The sequence below is a fragment of the Pelodiscus sinensis genome, chromosome 10, assembly GCF_049634645.1.
Source record: "Pelodiscus sinensis isolate JC-2024 chromosome 10, ASM4963464v1, whole genome shotgun sequence".
NCBI classification, from domain to species: Eukaryota; Metazoa; Chordata; order Testudines; family Trionychidae; genus Pelodiscus; species Pelodiscus sinensis.
In genome coordinates this window covers 38,459,893-38,474,601 of record NC_134720.1, presented here as the reverse complement: position 1 = coordinate 38,474,601, position 14,709 = coordinate 38,459,893, and the positions used below count along the sequence as shown (strand labels likewise).

At 45.3% G+C, this 14,709-nt stretch overlaps 1 protein-coding gene across 22 annotated transcripts in view; it reads left to right on the top strand.

Annotated features, from left to right (window-relative positions):
* The window catches only part of LRRC31 (leucine rich repeat containing 31), a 185,007-nt gene that overhangs the window by 145,088 nt on the left and 25,210 nt on the right, over positions 1-14,709 (top strand). For 18 of the 22 annotated variants that reach the window (XM_075937913.1, XM_025184519.2, XM_075937914.1 and 15 more), the window contains 3 exons: positions 9,149-9,406; positions 10,673-10,822; positions 11,195-11,362. In XM_075937913.1, the coding sequence (XP_075794028.1) occupies positions 9,149-9,406; positions 10,673-10,822; positions 11,195-11,362 (576 nt within the window). Of the gene's footprint in view, positions 1-6,991; positions 8,203-9,148; positions 9,407-10,672; positions 10,823-11,194; positions 11,363-14,709 lie in introns of those variants that run through there. The other 4 variants (XM_075937916.1, XM_075937915.1, XM_014573482.3 and 1 more) reach the window with 3 other exon arrangements.

Below are 14,709 nucleotides of genomic sequence, written 5' to 3'. Positions count from 1 at the left end.
TGTTTTCCGCAAAAAAGCCCCAATTGCAAAAATGGCGATTGGGATTTTTTGCGTAAAAGCGCATGTAGATTGGCACGGATTGGTCTAGATTGGCATTTGCGGAAAATCATGCCAGTCTAGACATAGCCTAAATAGTGTATTAACTGAGAAAGTTTGAAGTCACAAGCAGGACTGATGAAAAAGTCCACTTGGGGAGTATTAACATCTCAATTACCTTCTGCAGGAGAAAAATATTGTGAATACTAGCACCATAATTTCAAAACATTAAAAAAACAGTAGTGAGAAATATTTTGAATGGTGTTTTTGAAATGTGAAGAACATAGTACAAAGTTAAAATCTGAAACTGCATTTCTGCAACCCTTCTATGCATATGTATTCTGCATTTCTGCAACCCTTCTATGCATATGAGGTCTGTGGGATTTTTACTCATGCAGAATTACTCATATGCATTAACGCTCGTGGGAATGTTTGATATGTTCTCTGTAATACAATCAATGTAACTTCAAAGATTCTCTTTCTGGTCATTTTGAGACATTAGATTAATATATTGGAAAAAGGCATTGGTTTAAGTTTTCACAGTACAGTGAAACCTAAGTTAAACAGCCACCCAAGAAACCAGTGAAAACAAATGATCTAGCAGAACCAGCTAAAGGCCAGTCTGAAGACTTTAATCTGAATTCAACCCTCATATATGCACATTGAATTCAACTGAGATACACCAAAGATGGTCAAGGGAGCAATAGGTGCTGGAACTACCGGAATAGGTGCTACAGCACTCTCTGACTTGACATGGTTTTTATTATACCCTGGTGTACCAGTCTCGTCCAACGGTACCCTATGACCCTCCCCCTTTGGGGGGGAGGGCTAAATGTCGTTCGGACGCCTTTTCTGGCGGCCGCTAGGACACTCCTCCTACCTTGGCTACGGCATTCTCCGTGGCGCGGGAATACCAGCGCCTCCCCCAAGGCTGTGGGGCGGGGAAAAGGGGGGCCTGGGCACACCCTCACTCATGGGCCCCAGCCCAGGGCCCTAAGAACACGAATCGGTCTGGATCCAGTCCGGCTGATGGGGCATCCTGCTGTAACGCGTCAGCCCACCAGCCCCAAATGGGCTCTGCCCTGGGCTGCTTCCTTTCCCCGTCCCCGGCTTCTCGACGCCGGAAGGCTCACCTTTCCTTTAGCGGACAGGCTGCCGACGCTCAGCAACAAAGTAGTCAGTGGACCGGAACCACCAGTCCATAGGCGCCCTCTCTGGCCCCCAGCCATTCTCCAGGGTCTTCCCCGGTGACGTTTCCAAAACCTCCACCTAGCCACTCGCCCCCTCTCTCTCTCTTCCCCCCCCCCCCTCCAGGTTATGGCGGCGGCATTTTTAAACGTTCTGCTGCTTCCACCCTGCCTGATGTCATCAGAAGGGGGGGCGGGGCTGTCGTGTCCCGATGCCGTTTCCCCGACGCGCCGGACTCCCAAGGTGGGGGAACGCCTTCGCCCCATCCCCACTCTCGCCTCTGCGCTTCCGGCCCGCCACCCACGGGTCGGCCGGCTCCGCAAGCCACGGCGCACCACGGGAACACGCCATGAACCGCCAGGCTGCCTCCCTCCTGGTGCCGAGCAACGCCTGCTCAGCGGGAGTCGCTGTGCGGGGCGAGGGTGCCCCGTCACACCTGGGTTTTTACACTTTGGTTCAATGGCTCTCAGCCACTATAAAAATTGTTCTAGCACCCGTGAGTGGAGCAGCTTCCTTTGCACCCATCTTCATGTAATGACATATCCTTTAATTGTAGCTTAGTCCAGGGTATATTTCAGGGTTTCCAACAACTTTTTTACCAGCTTTGCACAGTTGAAGCACATCAGTCTTTGGCAGGAGTTCCCTTGGTTTAAAGTCAGCCACAATAGATTAGTGGCATGGTACCAGTTTTGCTCTTCCAGAAAAAAAGCAGAAGAGCAAACACATTTCCTGGATGTGGCAGAGTTTTTTCTGGGATACCTCTGGTTTCCCGAAACCCCCCCACAGTCTAGCCATACCCTCCAGGTGCTCTGGGTCTGGAGCATCCATGGAAAAAATTATGGTACTCAGCACCCACTGGCAGCCTCACAGTTCAGCCCATTCCCCTTCCAGCCTACTTGCCACGATCAGTAGTTTGTGCAGATGGTGGACCAGGTGGAGGGGAGGAGCAGCTACAGGAAGATGTAAAGGAAGGGGTCAGGTGAGATGAGGCAAGATGGGAGTGGGAGGCTTGGGGGCAGTGGTGGAGTCACGGCAGGACCTGGGGTTGAGCAGGGGTTGAGTGCCCCCATTCCAGGAACTGGGGAAGTTGATGCCTCTCGAAGCAGGATCAAGCCCTATGACAGAATCTCTTTTAAGAAGTTGCCCATGTTAGAAAAAAAGCAAGGACCTCTGGCTGGGCCATTGAATGTTATAGTCTGAATTCAAAATATATATATTTTTAAATTCTTTCTTATTAAGTATATAAATCCCTTAAATTTTTATAGACTTTGGACCAAATTCATTCTTGTGTAACTCCATTGATAGGACTGGAATAAGAGTAGGGGAGAATTTTGCCCACTGTACTTATGATCTTCATTATTTTAACCAGATGTACTTTTAAAAATAGGATAAACTTAAAAAACAAAAACTGGTCTGGTAGCACTTTACAGACTTAACAAAACTCTGGTCATCTGAAGAAATGGGCTGTGCCCACGAAAGCTCATGATACCATTGATATGTTTTGTTAGTGTATAAAGTGCTACCAAACCAGTTTTTGTTTTTTAAGTTTATCCTGTACAGACTAATTCGGCTACCTCCTGAAGCTTTTAAGAATAGGTACATCAAATAAATAATTTGGAGGGTGGATTTATGTTAGAAGAGGCACTACTAAACTGAAGAGAAATCCCCAAAATGATACTCACTGATTAAGCGACGAGGAGTCCTGTGGCACTCACTGATTAAGTACATGGAATATAGGATTTCAGTGTTTGCAAATCCTTGTTCTCAAATCAATGTGTGGCACTAATCTTTTAATGGCATTATTCCCTGGGAATATATGATGGATTAAGGAGTCACAATGAGGCAAAGTACAAAAATCCAAATTAATCTCGCTACAGTGGATGATGAGCAGGATGCATTATAAACTATTTTGTTCTAGGGCAGTTTCTGTGCCTATCCTCATCCCAATTATTACACAGTGAAAGAACTGATGCAAGCATATTCACATGGGGTACTCAGACAGTGGTGTGATCACATACCACCTGCCTGCATATCACCCAAGAGATCAATTGAATCTTTTGTTACCTACAAACGCCAGTTCTTCTCTACAGTGTGGGTGTCCTAGTGAGGGGAAGAAGACTCAGAGAATCTCCGTGCAGGAGTAGAGCAAGTACCCGAAGTGCTCATTGGCGGGAAAGTCGACCATTGCACTGCTGGATAAGGAGGACATGACCAGGTGCATACACTGCAATCTACAGCTCATGCTAATACAGAGCACAAACTGTGTTGTTCCTAAGTAGTATCAGTGTTTACTCCATCACACTGCAACTGTCTGACCAGTATCATCCTACTCTGCACTGGAATCTCTCTGCTGCTCCCTTTCCCTTCATAGCTCCTGCAAGTAAGGCCAGAGATACACCCTATGGGAAGAGGAAATTAGGTTGCTGCCAACCAGAATTTCCCTCCTTATAGTATTATTCGATGTTCTCGCTGTAGCACTAGATTTTCTGCAGAATCCTTTAAAGACTTGTAGTAATGAAAGCATTTGTGAATGGACAGTATGCCACATAAAATGCTCATGTGAAAGCATTAATGTTAGCTTTACGATAGAGAACTGTAATCAGTCTTCAAGAAATTCCCAAATGCCATAAATACAGATTGTCACAAATTGCAATTTAACTGTCTCTGTGGAGTTGCAATGAGAGTGCAGCATTCTACTCAATCAACTCCTGAACCTTTATTTCAGGAAAAAAGGGTATGTCTAGACTACATGGCTCCATTGACGGAGCCATGTTGATGAGTTTACTAGACATAGGAAAATGAAGTGGTGATTTAATTAATTGCCATTTCATTTACATCAAAATGGCCACTGCACTGTGCTGATCAGCTGTTTGGCGGCACAGCAGGGCAGTCTGGACACGCCGCAGTCGACAAGGGAAGCCTTTGTCAACTGCTCCGGTAAACCTCATTTCACAAGGCATACCAGAGTGGTCGACAAAGGCTTCCCTTGTCGACCGCGGTGAGTACAGACTGCTCCGCTGTGCTGCCAAACAGCTGATCGGCACAGCGTGGTGGCCATTTTGATGTAAATGAAGCGGCCATTATTTAAATTGCTGCTTCATTTTCCTATGTCTAGTAAACTCATCTACATGGCTCCGTCGATGGAGCCATGTAGTCTAGACAGACCCAAAGGGAACAACTTGTCCACATTTCAACCCCCTAACACTGGATTCCCAAACAAGAAGGAAAAGAGCAGGGCAAGGTAGTGGGTCAGATAAACTGGAGTTGGTCTGGCAGTGGCAAGAAATGTGAGATGAGGTGCTTGGAGACATGACAAGATGAAATATAGCGAGACGACAAAAGCATAGGTCAGAGGACTGAACCAGTCAGAATGAGCATCACTTATACTGTACAAAGTAACTAGCATCAGGAATCAGGATAACATTATGAGTATGTCTTCAGTGCCACCCTAGTTCAAACTAGAGTGGCTAATGTAGGCATTTGAACTTGCAAATGAAGCCTGGGATTTAAATATCCCGGGCTTTATTTGCATGTTCCTGGGCACTGCCATTTTTAAATACCCCGTAGTTCGAACTACCTGCTTGCGGCTACATGTGGCATGGACTAGGTAGTTTGAATTAAAGCTCCTAATTCAAACTAGTGTTATTCCTCCTGCACTCACCAGAGAGAAGTGAAGCGATGTGGTCTGGAAGCAGAGCGAGCTGGGGCCATGTTGTTCCGCTTTCACTGTGGCTAGAGCCCTCCAAATCTGTAGATATCTGCTTTATAATCCTAAGTATCTGCATATGTGGATGTGAATGCAGATATCTGTGGCTCATTTTTGCTGATACAGATGTGGATACACATTTTGTATCTAGAACACTGAAAATGTGTGGATATCCTCTTTATATCCATGGGTATCTGTATCCACACAGGACTCTATCCATAACTGCCAGTGAGTTAGACCAGACCACTGCTACCCATGCTGGACCTGTCTTCCAGGGTACCTCCAGCCCTTCTAGTCTTCTAGGCCACATTAGTTGGGGGAAGAGGCAGAATGGGGGTGGAGCAAAGGATGAGAAGATTCAAGGAGGCTCAGAGCAGGAAGAGGCAAAGTCTGCAGTTTACGGGGGTTGTCCTGGCCCTTCCCTGAGCTGGGGGAAGGGTCATGAGGCCAATGGCCCCTGATGTCATCTTTCACCAGTCACTCCTGCCCTTCCCTGTACCTTTTCCAATGCCAATATATATATTTGGGGAGGATGGGGTGACCAGACTGCACACAGTATTCAAGATATGAGCAAACCATGGATTTATAGAAAGTCTTATGATATTTTCTGTCTTATCTATCACTTTTCTAATTGTTCTTAAGTTCCTGTTAGCCTTTTTAACTGCTGCTTCATATTGAGTGGATGGTTTTAGAGAATTCTCCATCATGACTCCAAGATCTCTTTCTTGAGTGGTAACAGCTAATTTAGACCCCATTATATTATATGTATAGTTGAGATTGCTAGATGCAAAGTAGTGCACATTGGAAAACATACCGCCACCTTCACCTGCACAGTCTTACCTGTCAATGGCCCTAACACCTCCCTGTAAATTCAAATACCCCTCCTAATTTCAGTTCCCGGGGAAAACACTGTGTTAGGCCAATACCTCCATTTCTCTGCCAGCAAGGGTAGAAAGTTCACTGCAACACACTCTTTTTCCGGTCTAGTTTAAGCACCTCTTGCACAATTGAGAGACTCTTTCACAGCCTAATACTGTCAAGAAGATTTTCCTGATATTCGCTACAGGTTTTTCCTGTCTTAATCTTATCCTGTTTACTCCTAGCTATACTCCTATGCATCAACCTAGATAATTCCTCCCTCTCCTTGGTGTTTAAACCGTGCAGCTATTTACAGACTGGTATGTTTTCCCACACCACCTGTCTTTTAGCCAAACTATATAATTGCTTTTCAACCATCAGTTCCTTCAGCCCCTATCCTGATAATTTTTGTTGTTCTTTGCCAAATGCCCTCTAGTTTGTCAGTATCTTTGGTGGATCAGGTAGGTTTTGCTGGATACATGATTTATCAGTGGGCCTCTGATCATGATCATAGTAGCTTTCTGTATATTGGGAAGACAGAATTCTTTGAGGATAGAGTTAGTAACTCATCCTCCTTAATTTTTACCATTGTATTATTTGAAAGGATTTAATGCTCACCCTGTGGGCCAGTCTCAAAGTCTTGGGCTACGTCTACACTGGCCCCTTCTCCGGAAGAGGCATGCTAATTTCTAACTTTGGAATAGGGAAATCCGCGGGGGATTTAAATATCCCCCGCGAGATTTAAATAAATATGGCCACCGCTTTTTTTCCAGCTTGGGGAAAAGCCGGAAAAGAGCGTCCAGACTGGCGCGATCCTCCGGAATAAAGCCCTATTCCGGAGGATCTCTTATTCTTATTCTTATACTTTCAAGTAGGAATAAGAGATCCTCTGGAATAGGGCTTTATTCCGGAGGATCGCGCCAGTCTGGACGCTCTTTTCTGGCTTTTCCCCAAGCCGGAAAAAAAGCTGCGGCCATGTTTATTTAAATCCCGCGGGGGATATTTAAATCCGCCACGGATTTCCCTATTCCAAAGTTAGAAATTAGCATGCCTCTTCCGGAGAAGGGGCCAGTGTAGACACAGCCTTGGAGTAGAAGGTACTCTGCTTACCCACAAAACAGATATAACACAAGCAATAGCAGAATAAATTTCCATATATTGCCCTATCCATATTCCTCTTCTTGACCCAGAAAAACTGCATCTGCAGAAGAGAGTAGTTCAGACTCCATGAGCCATACAGTCCTTAGATTTTCTTCTATAACTGTAGACAAAAGTGCTTACTAGTAGTCAGGACCAGATTTAGGGGCAAGCAATCCAGGCAACTGAATGGGTGTCAGGCACAGAGTGCTGTAAGGTATTCAAACGTTTAACAGAGAGGGGGGCGCCAAAGATATTCCTCCCCTCGGATGCCATTTGGCATAGGACAGGCCCTGCTAGTAGTAATCATCGTGGTGTGTCTTGGTTTGTGGACTCCTGTCAATCCAGAACTGAACTTTTTTTGCTGCAGTTAAAGACACAGGAACAGCTCCTTCAAACTTTACTCAGACAAAACTGACTTCAGTGGAAGCAAGGTTCTCTTTAAGCTGAGTGGCAATACAACTCTGAGACTGCTTATTCAGCCCCACCCAGTTAGGGGCTCAGGGCTCCACAGAGCTATCTGACTGGGCAGTGCTGATTAAGCAAAGGGAACCTTGAGTGGGAGATATGAGTGAACAAGGATTTCAAGTTTGGCTTATAGAATTGCATCAATTACAGTCCAGACAATCGTGTACTTTATGTGAACAAAAACAAGCAAACTCCTACTGTTTCTCTTACTAAAACATTTCCAACCAAAGTATGCAAACTGTTTAAAGGCTTTGCTTTGTTCACACTCCTATAAGTCCTTTTAGAGTGCACTCAGCAAAGAGGTGGAAGAAACAAAGAGCTTTTTCTTCAGATAGTCTTGTAATTTGATCTATAAACTGACTCAGCCTTTTAAAATCAGCTGCTTCCAACAACCTGTAGGAGGTAAAAAGATCAGTACTGAAGTCCATGCCATGACTTCCTCATTTTTTTACTATTAATTTATTCTAAAAAGAAAACTTGGCAAGACTAGTCAAATGAATTATTCATGGATCTGATTTAAAAAAGAGTGTTTGCTAAATATTTTGGGAGACCTGACAGCTCAAAATCAGCAGAACAAATAGCCCACAACTTGTATTTGATCAGCCCGTTTGTACTGAGCAGCTGATTTCAAATTGGTGAAGACAGAAACTTTTTGCCAAAGGACAACAACAAAATGGAAACACCCTAGAAAATCTGGCACTTACGGAAGAGAGTCCTTCATGTTTAGAGTATGGAGCATTTGTTTTCCAAGCGATGAAAGGGTTTTAAAAGGTGCAACTGATCCTTTATTCCAGAAATGGAAAAGACAGGTAGGTAACTTTGTCTATTAAAATATTTCAGTACCAGTGCATACAAACTTACAAAAGTAAATAGAATTGCTTTACATCATGTATATATAATTCTGCTTTATATTATCTCCCTGTTATGAGAAATGTAGTTTTGACTAATCAAGTAATAAATAATGGTATGTAAAAGTTTTCCTTTCCCACTTCTTAAGCACTTGTCTCTGCACAAACTTTCCAACAAAACACCATTAAAACCAAATAAAACATTTAAAAACAAAACAAAGTTTCATAAAAATTAGCTGTATATAAAAGGAATGTTTCAGCCTAATTGCTGGTATAAGAACTATGTAAGAAGAACCCAGTGTTTCTGATGTTACATTATAATTTTGTTTTTCTTCTGAGAAAAGTAATGCTTGCATTATACCTGAAATTAGCTGGTAAAAGCAAATCACAAGACTTTTCTGGCTTATGTAAATGCAGAGGGTAAACTCCTAGCTTCACTGAAGTCAGTGGGAGCTCTAGAATGTCATCCCCAACATTTGGCAAAGGGATATATGCAAATAATTTTCAGGTAGACTGTTAGGAAGGAGGTGACAAAGGAGCTACCCACCCAGGTATTCCCTTCCACTGATAAGATAAGATGGCTTTTAGAACTACTCTGACCAATGAACTAACATAAAATGACACCAGCACAGTAGAGACTGTCCATTAGGTCCATTTTGTGCAAAATAGTTGGCACCTCTATTGTGGTGCTGAACACCTGCAGCGCCCTTTGAAGGCATCAGGCATTGCAATGAATTCTGAATCTGGTCCACTGAATGACATACCATTGACACTGATCTGGAGAGAATGGTGGGAAAGCAGATATGAAATTCCTGATCATATACACTGTTATGACAGGGGAAGGGGAAAGTAACCAGTAATAAATGCTGTAAAACACTTCTACTCATGTTTATCAATTTTCCGAAAGGTGTGAACCAGAGTTTCCAGGATAGATGTGAAGGGAGCGTCTTGAAGAGATCTCCATTTCAGCTGATTATGAACCAGATCCAAAGGAAAAAATCCTCTATAGAAAAGGGAAAACATCAGTGCTCACCAAGCACTAGATTCTTCAAGAGTTTACCCACTGGGAAATCTACTGGCAAAAGCAAAGCAGAAAGTGAAGGTGTAGAAATCCATAAGTCTAAAACAGATAGTAAGAATGAGGAGCAAGCTCCTCCTGCAGCAGGTAATGCTGATACCACAGTGTTGGGTGCATTGGAAATAATGAAAGAGTGCTTTGTTTTACTGCCAGACAAAATCCTGTGATTTATTGTTAGTTTATTTTTATGTGTTTTTCTCCTGAGTAAGCCATTGTCATGCTAGGTCTTATCATTTGAGAGACATGAAGTGTGAACTGGGACCCATGTTTCTAGGCTATAGGGAGGGATTAAGCTTTTGAGTTCCTCTTCTTGGTTCCACATGTGAGAGATCAATGACAATGGAAGCTCATCAGTTGCAGAGTTTATGTGGGACATTAGCCCCTGGTGTGGCAGTTTTGGTTTACTTGTGTTTAAGGTCTGACTCTGCCATCCCTGCTACTATAGCAATTTTAAGACAACAGCAAAAGCAGGTATTACTTACCAATTGAGGATGGAAATCAATCTTCTAATTTGAAGGGTGGTTGAAGGTGAGGTTTGCAAAAAGGGAGCAGAGTCAAAATGTGGAAAGAAGGGGTTGCTGTCTTTTGGTCAGTTTTTGGCTGCTCATTTTTGGACGGGTATTATTTAAAATTTCTGTAGGAGTATTTTTACATATTTGCTTACTGTTCCTAAAGGCCAGAATAGGTGCACTGTTACTTATTCATTCCAATTTGTAAGAAAGTAAGATGAAAGAGGAATTGTTGTGCAGACCCAAGACCTTCTAAGAGCCACCCCAGTATCTATTGGACATGCATAAAATAGGGTGGAAACAGTACTCAGAGCTGTCCCTGAAGGGTGAGCAGAAGCACTGTGGGGTTGCACTACAAGGACTAATTGAACTGGTGAAGCTGTGTTGACTGTTTCCAGTCTATACCAGCACTGTAATGGGCTGAACTGAGGTGCTTATAATACTAGTGCAGGACTAGTGCAGGGGTAACCATACACAGTATACATCTGATTAGTGATTTACACTAATTTTCATGTGCTTGAACTGGTCCTGTTAATATCAAAAGTCTTCAGTGTAGACCAGCCCAAGACTTCCAAAGGAAGATTTTTTTCTCATTCAGCATCAGGTACCATCAACAGGGCATGGTGCACTTGTTCCCATTACTCATGGTAACAATGGACAACTAACATGGTTCAGAGGTTCCACTAGTGGCCTCTAAAATGGGAATGCAGCCATTCCACAAATTCCATCAGAGTTAATATGTTTTATGTCATGTCTTAAGCTGACAATTGTAGTTACACAAAACAAAATCTCATCAATTAGATTGCTTGTAAAGGTAACCACAACCCTGTTTTTGGTTATGCAGACAAACCTCCTCATCTCATTTCCAAAACAGACACAACATCTGGTATATGGAGAGTTAAGCAATTCATGCACAGACTGGGTAGGAAGCCCAACAGGAAGAATATGGACCTAAATAATTGTGCATTAGAGGCAACTGATTTAATGGAGCTAGGTAAGCATTAGCTACTTATGGAACAGAGTTTTCTATTCTTATTTGCCAATGAAATAGTTCAATCCCACTTTCCCCCGCTTTCCTTCTCCTTTCTTCCTATTCAGCATTTTCATATGATGATCCCAAAGCATTTTGCAAGCATTCAGTAACAATTTAAGCCACACAGCAATGCTGCAAGGGAGATAGATATCCTTATACCCTTTCTACAGATAGGAAAGCTGAGGTGTACAGAGTTTTATTCTGAAGACAAATCATTCTGTATCATATTATATTAGTTTAGAAAAGCACCTTTACATTGGGACATATTGACATACACACACATTTACAAATTAAATGGGTTATATTTGCTGCTGTTGTTTTTTTTACCTCTAGTTGCTGTGTTACCTTTTCTACCAGAGCTGGAAGAGCTCAATCTTTCCTGGAATGATTCTATAGGAAGAGCTCTGAAACCCCTTACTCTTCAGCTCCATAATGTGAGCAAGTTAAAAACTCTCCAACTAAACAACTGTGCATTGACAGATGAGGATGTTACTTCTTTAGGTACAGTATGGCAGTTACATTTAATTCTCAAACAACTCATTACCAAGGGTCTGTTGTGAGCCATTACATCTGTACTTGTCACACCACAGCGGCCAGAAATCTTAGTCTTTGTCTCCACATGGACAGTGTAAACTCCCAGCTATACTTGTGAGTTACTGTATACATAGGACTAGTCTCACTGAGTTCAGTGGGGTTATTCATTGGGAAAAAGTTGCTCATATGCAGAATGGTTGAAGAATTGGGATCTGTTTGTTCAAGTGCAACAAAATTGCTCAATCGGAGTAACATTTTAAGAAGCAGGATTAAAATGCCTACTGGTGGACTGCTCGGAATTGGAAGATAACAGAAGAAAGGATGGGTCAGTCAGGCAGCCCGGCCACTGTCCCTACACCTCATACCCTCCCCTGAGCCCAGGTGACACCATAGTAGTGTGGCTTGGGCCCACTCGGTTACCCCCTTTTCCCTTCGTGTTGTATGTTTGCATACAGGACTGCCCCTGGAGTAGGGTCCTCCTCCATGTATTGTAACCACCAGTCTGTGTCCTGGCCCCTTGGGGGGTGGGAGGGTGCTTTTGTTGTGTTAACCTGTGGAACTCCCTGCCGGTGGAGGCTGTGAGGCTTTGGGCTAATCAGTGGCATTTGACAGGGAGCAAGATGAATCCCCACACAGTGCCTGGGAGCACATCTGGCAGACGTGGTCTGGGTTTTCAAATCCCCAACATGTGGGATGTCCCAGTTGAGAGCCTCCTCCTCCTCCCAGTTGAAAGCCTCCCCCCCACACCATCCTACATCTCACTCCTCCCCATTGTAAAGAAAAAGTTCCAATTTTGTGTTTTAAAAAAAAACTGTGGTGTTGTTTGTTGGGAGGTAAGGGGAGGGGAGGAGGGAAGGATAGGGGATGGGAGGCAGATGTAAAGGGAGACAGAGGCGACCCTACTATGGGGCCTGGAGAACATCTCCATCAGGGCCTCCCAGATGCGCACCCCATCGTGGTGTGCCTGGCGGATGGCAGCTGTGCAGGGCTGTTCGTAGGCCTGGCTCTCGCCTGCCATCCATGACAGGAGGAAGGCCTCCCCCCTCAGCTCCACAAGATTGTGGAGCACGCAGCACATGGCCACTACCTCCGGGACATTCTGCTCACCCATCTCCAGACGAGTGAGCAAACAACGGAACTGGGCTTTCAGACGCCTGAAGGCGCACTCCACTTGGTTGTGGGCCCGGTTGAGGTGGTCGTTGAACCGGGCCCGGTTGTGGTCTGGCTGTCCTGTATAGGGCCACATTAGCCAGGGCAGCAGAGGGTAGGCCGCATCCCCCACAACACATGTGGGCGTGGGCACATCCCCGACAGTAAATTCCCGGTGGGGGAAGTAAGTGCCTGCCTCCAGCCTGCCAAACAGGCCAGAGTTGCGTAGGTTGCTGACGTCATGTGCCCTGCTGGATCAGCCTGCATAAATGTCCACGAGGGCCTGGGGTACAATTGAGAAGTACCCCTTTCTGTTTATAAAATGGGCCGCTCAATGCTCCGGGGCATAGACGGGGATGTGGGTTGTATCCAGGGCTCCCCCACAGTTGGGGAACCCGAGGGTAGCAAAGCTGGCCACCATAGCCTCCACGTCGCGCAGGCGGATGACTCTCGGGAGCAGGATGTCATTGATGGCATGGACAACCTGCAGAAGGGTGCAGAGAAACACAGGGGAACACATCACATAAGGCAGGGTGAGTGCGTGCTCCCTTGCCCCCCCCCCCCGTGATGCCCTCTGTCTTCACACACACACACACGCACCGGGCCCCCCCCCCCCCACCAGCAGGCCTGTGCAAGGGAGGGACGGCCTAAACCCCTGGGTGACCCAGTCTGGAGTCTTGCCTGCCCCTGGGCATGGAGTGCAGCACCCTCCCCCCCCCCCCCCCCCCCGATCCCCTGGGACTTACCTGCATGACGACGGCACCGACGGTCAATCTGCCCACCCCGAACTCGTGTGCCACCGATCGGTAGCTGTCCGGGGTGGCCAGCTTCCATAGTGCGATGGCGACTCTCTTGTCCACCGGGATGGGTGCTCGCAGCCTGGTGGTGGTTCTCTGGAGCATAGGGGTGAACCAGGCACACAGCTCCAGGAACATCTGCTTTCGCATGCGAAAGTTCCGGAGCCATTGCTGGTCGTCCCATTGCCCCAGGACCAGCTAGTCCCACCAGTTGGTACTGGTGTCCAGTCTCCACAATAGCCTCTCCACACTGGTGTGGGGATGCCACAAGGACGCCATGGCCTCCCTGGTGAGGGAGTCCAGAGCGACCTGCGCCTCAAGGTCCTGGATGAGGACTGCAGCAGCCTGCAGCTGCAGACACTCCAAAATGGCCGGAAGGGGCCAGAGCAGGCACATGGCCGCCCCTGGCTCCATGGCACAAGAAACAAGCTGAGCTACAAAAATCAGCCAAAGGCACTAAAGGCACAAGGCAGTGATGTCCAAAAAGGCAGAGGGCAACCACAAATGGAACTGCTACGGCTGTCAGAGGTCCTATAGCACGTAGCAGGAGAGAAATGAGTGTCCGGGGAGATCCCTTTAAGCACGTATCTCAAAGGAGCTCCAACCCTCACCCCCAGAAAGGGCTGCTGCCCATTTGCCCTCTTCAAAATGGTTCCGGGCTTCTGCTTTTGCGCAAAAGCGTCCTGCCAATGTAGACGCGCTTTTGCGCAAAAGCGCATCGCTCTTACGATGAGTCCTGGACCAGTATAGACACTCTCTTGCGCAAATACTTGTAATGCAAAAACTCTTGCGTTAAAAGTATTTGCACAAAATCATGCCAGTGTAGACGCATCCTAGGGGTTTGGAATGGGATCCATATGAAGAGGGATTAAAAAGACTGGGACTTTTCATCTTAAAAAAGAGGAGACTAAGGGGAGATATGATAGAGGTCTATAAAATCATGACTGGTATGGTAAAAGTGAATAAAAAAGTTATTTACTTGTTCTCATAACATAGGAACTAGGGGTCACCAAATTAAATTAATAGGTAGAGGGTTTAAAACAAACAAAAGGAAGTTTTTCTTCATGCAGCGCACGGTGGAACTCCTTGCAAAAGGATGTCGTGAAGACCAGGACTTCAACAGGGTTCAAAAAAGAACTAGATAAATTCATGGAGTTTAGGTCTATCAATGGCTATTAGCCAGTATAGGTAGGAATGGAGTCCCTATCCTCTGTTTATCAGAGGCTGGAAATTGATGACAGGAGACAGATCACATGATTACCTTTTCTGTTCACTCTACCTCTGGGGCATCAGGCATTGGCTGCTGTTGGAAGACAGGATCCTGGGCTAGATGGATCTTTAGTCTGATACAGTATGGTTTTTCTTTTG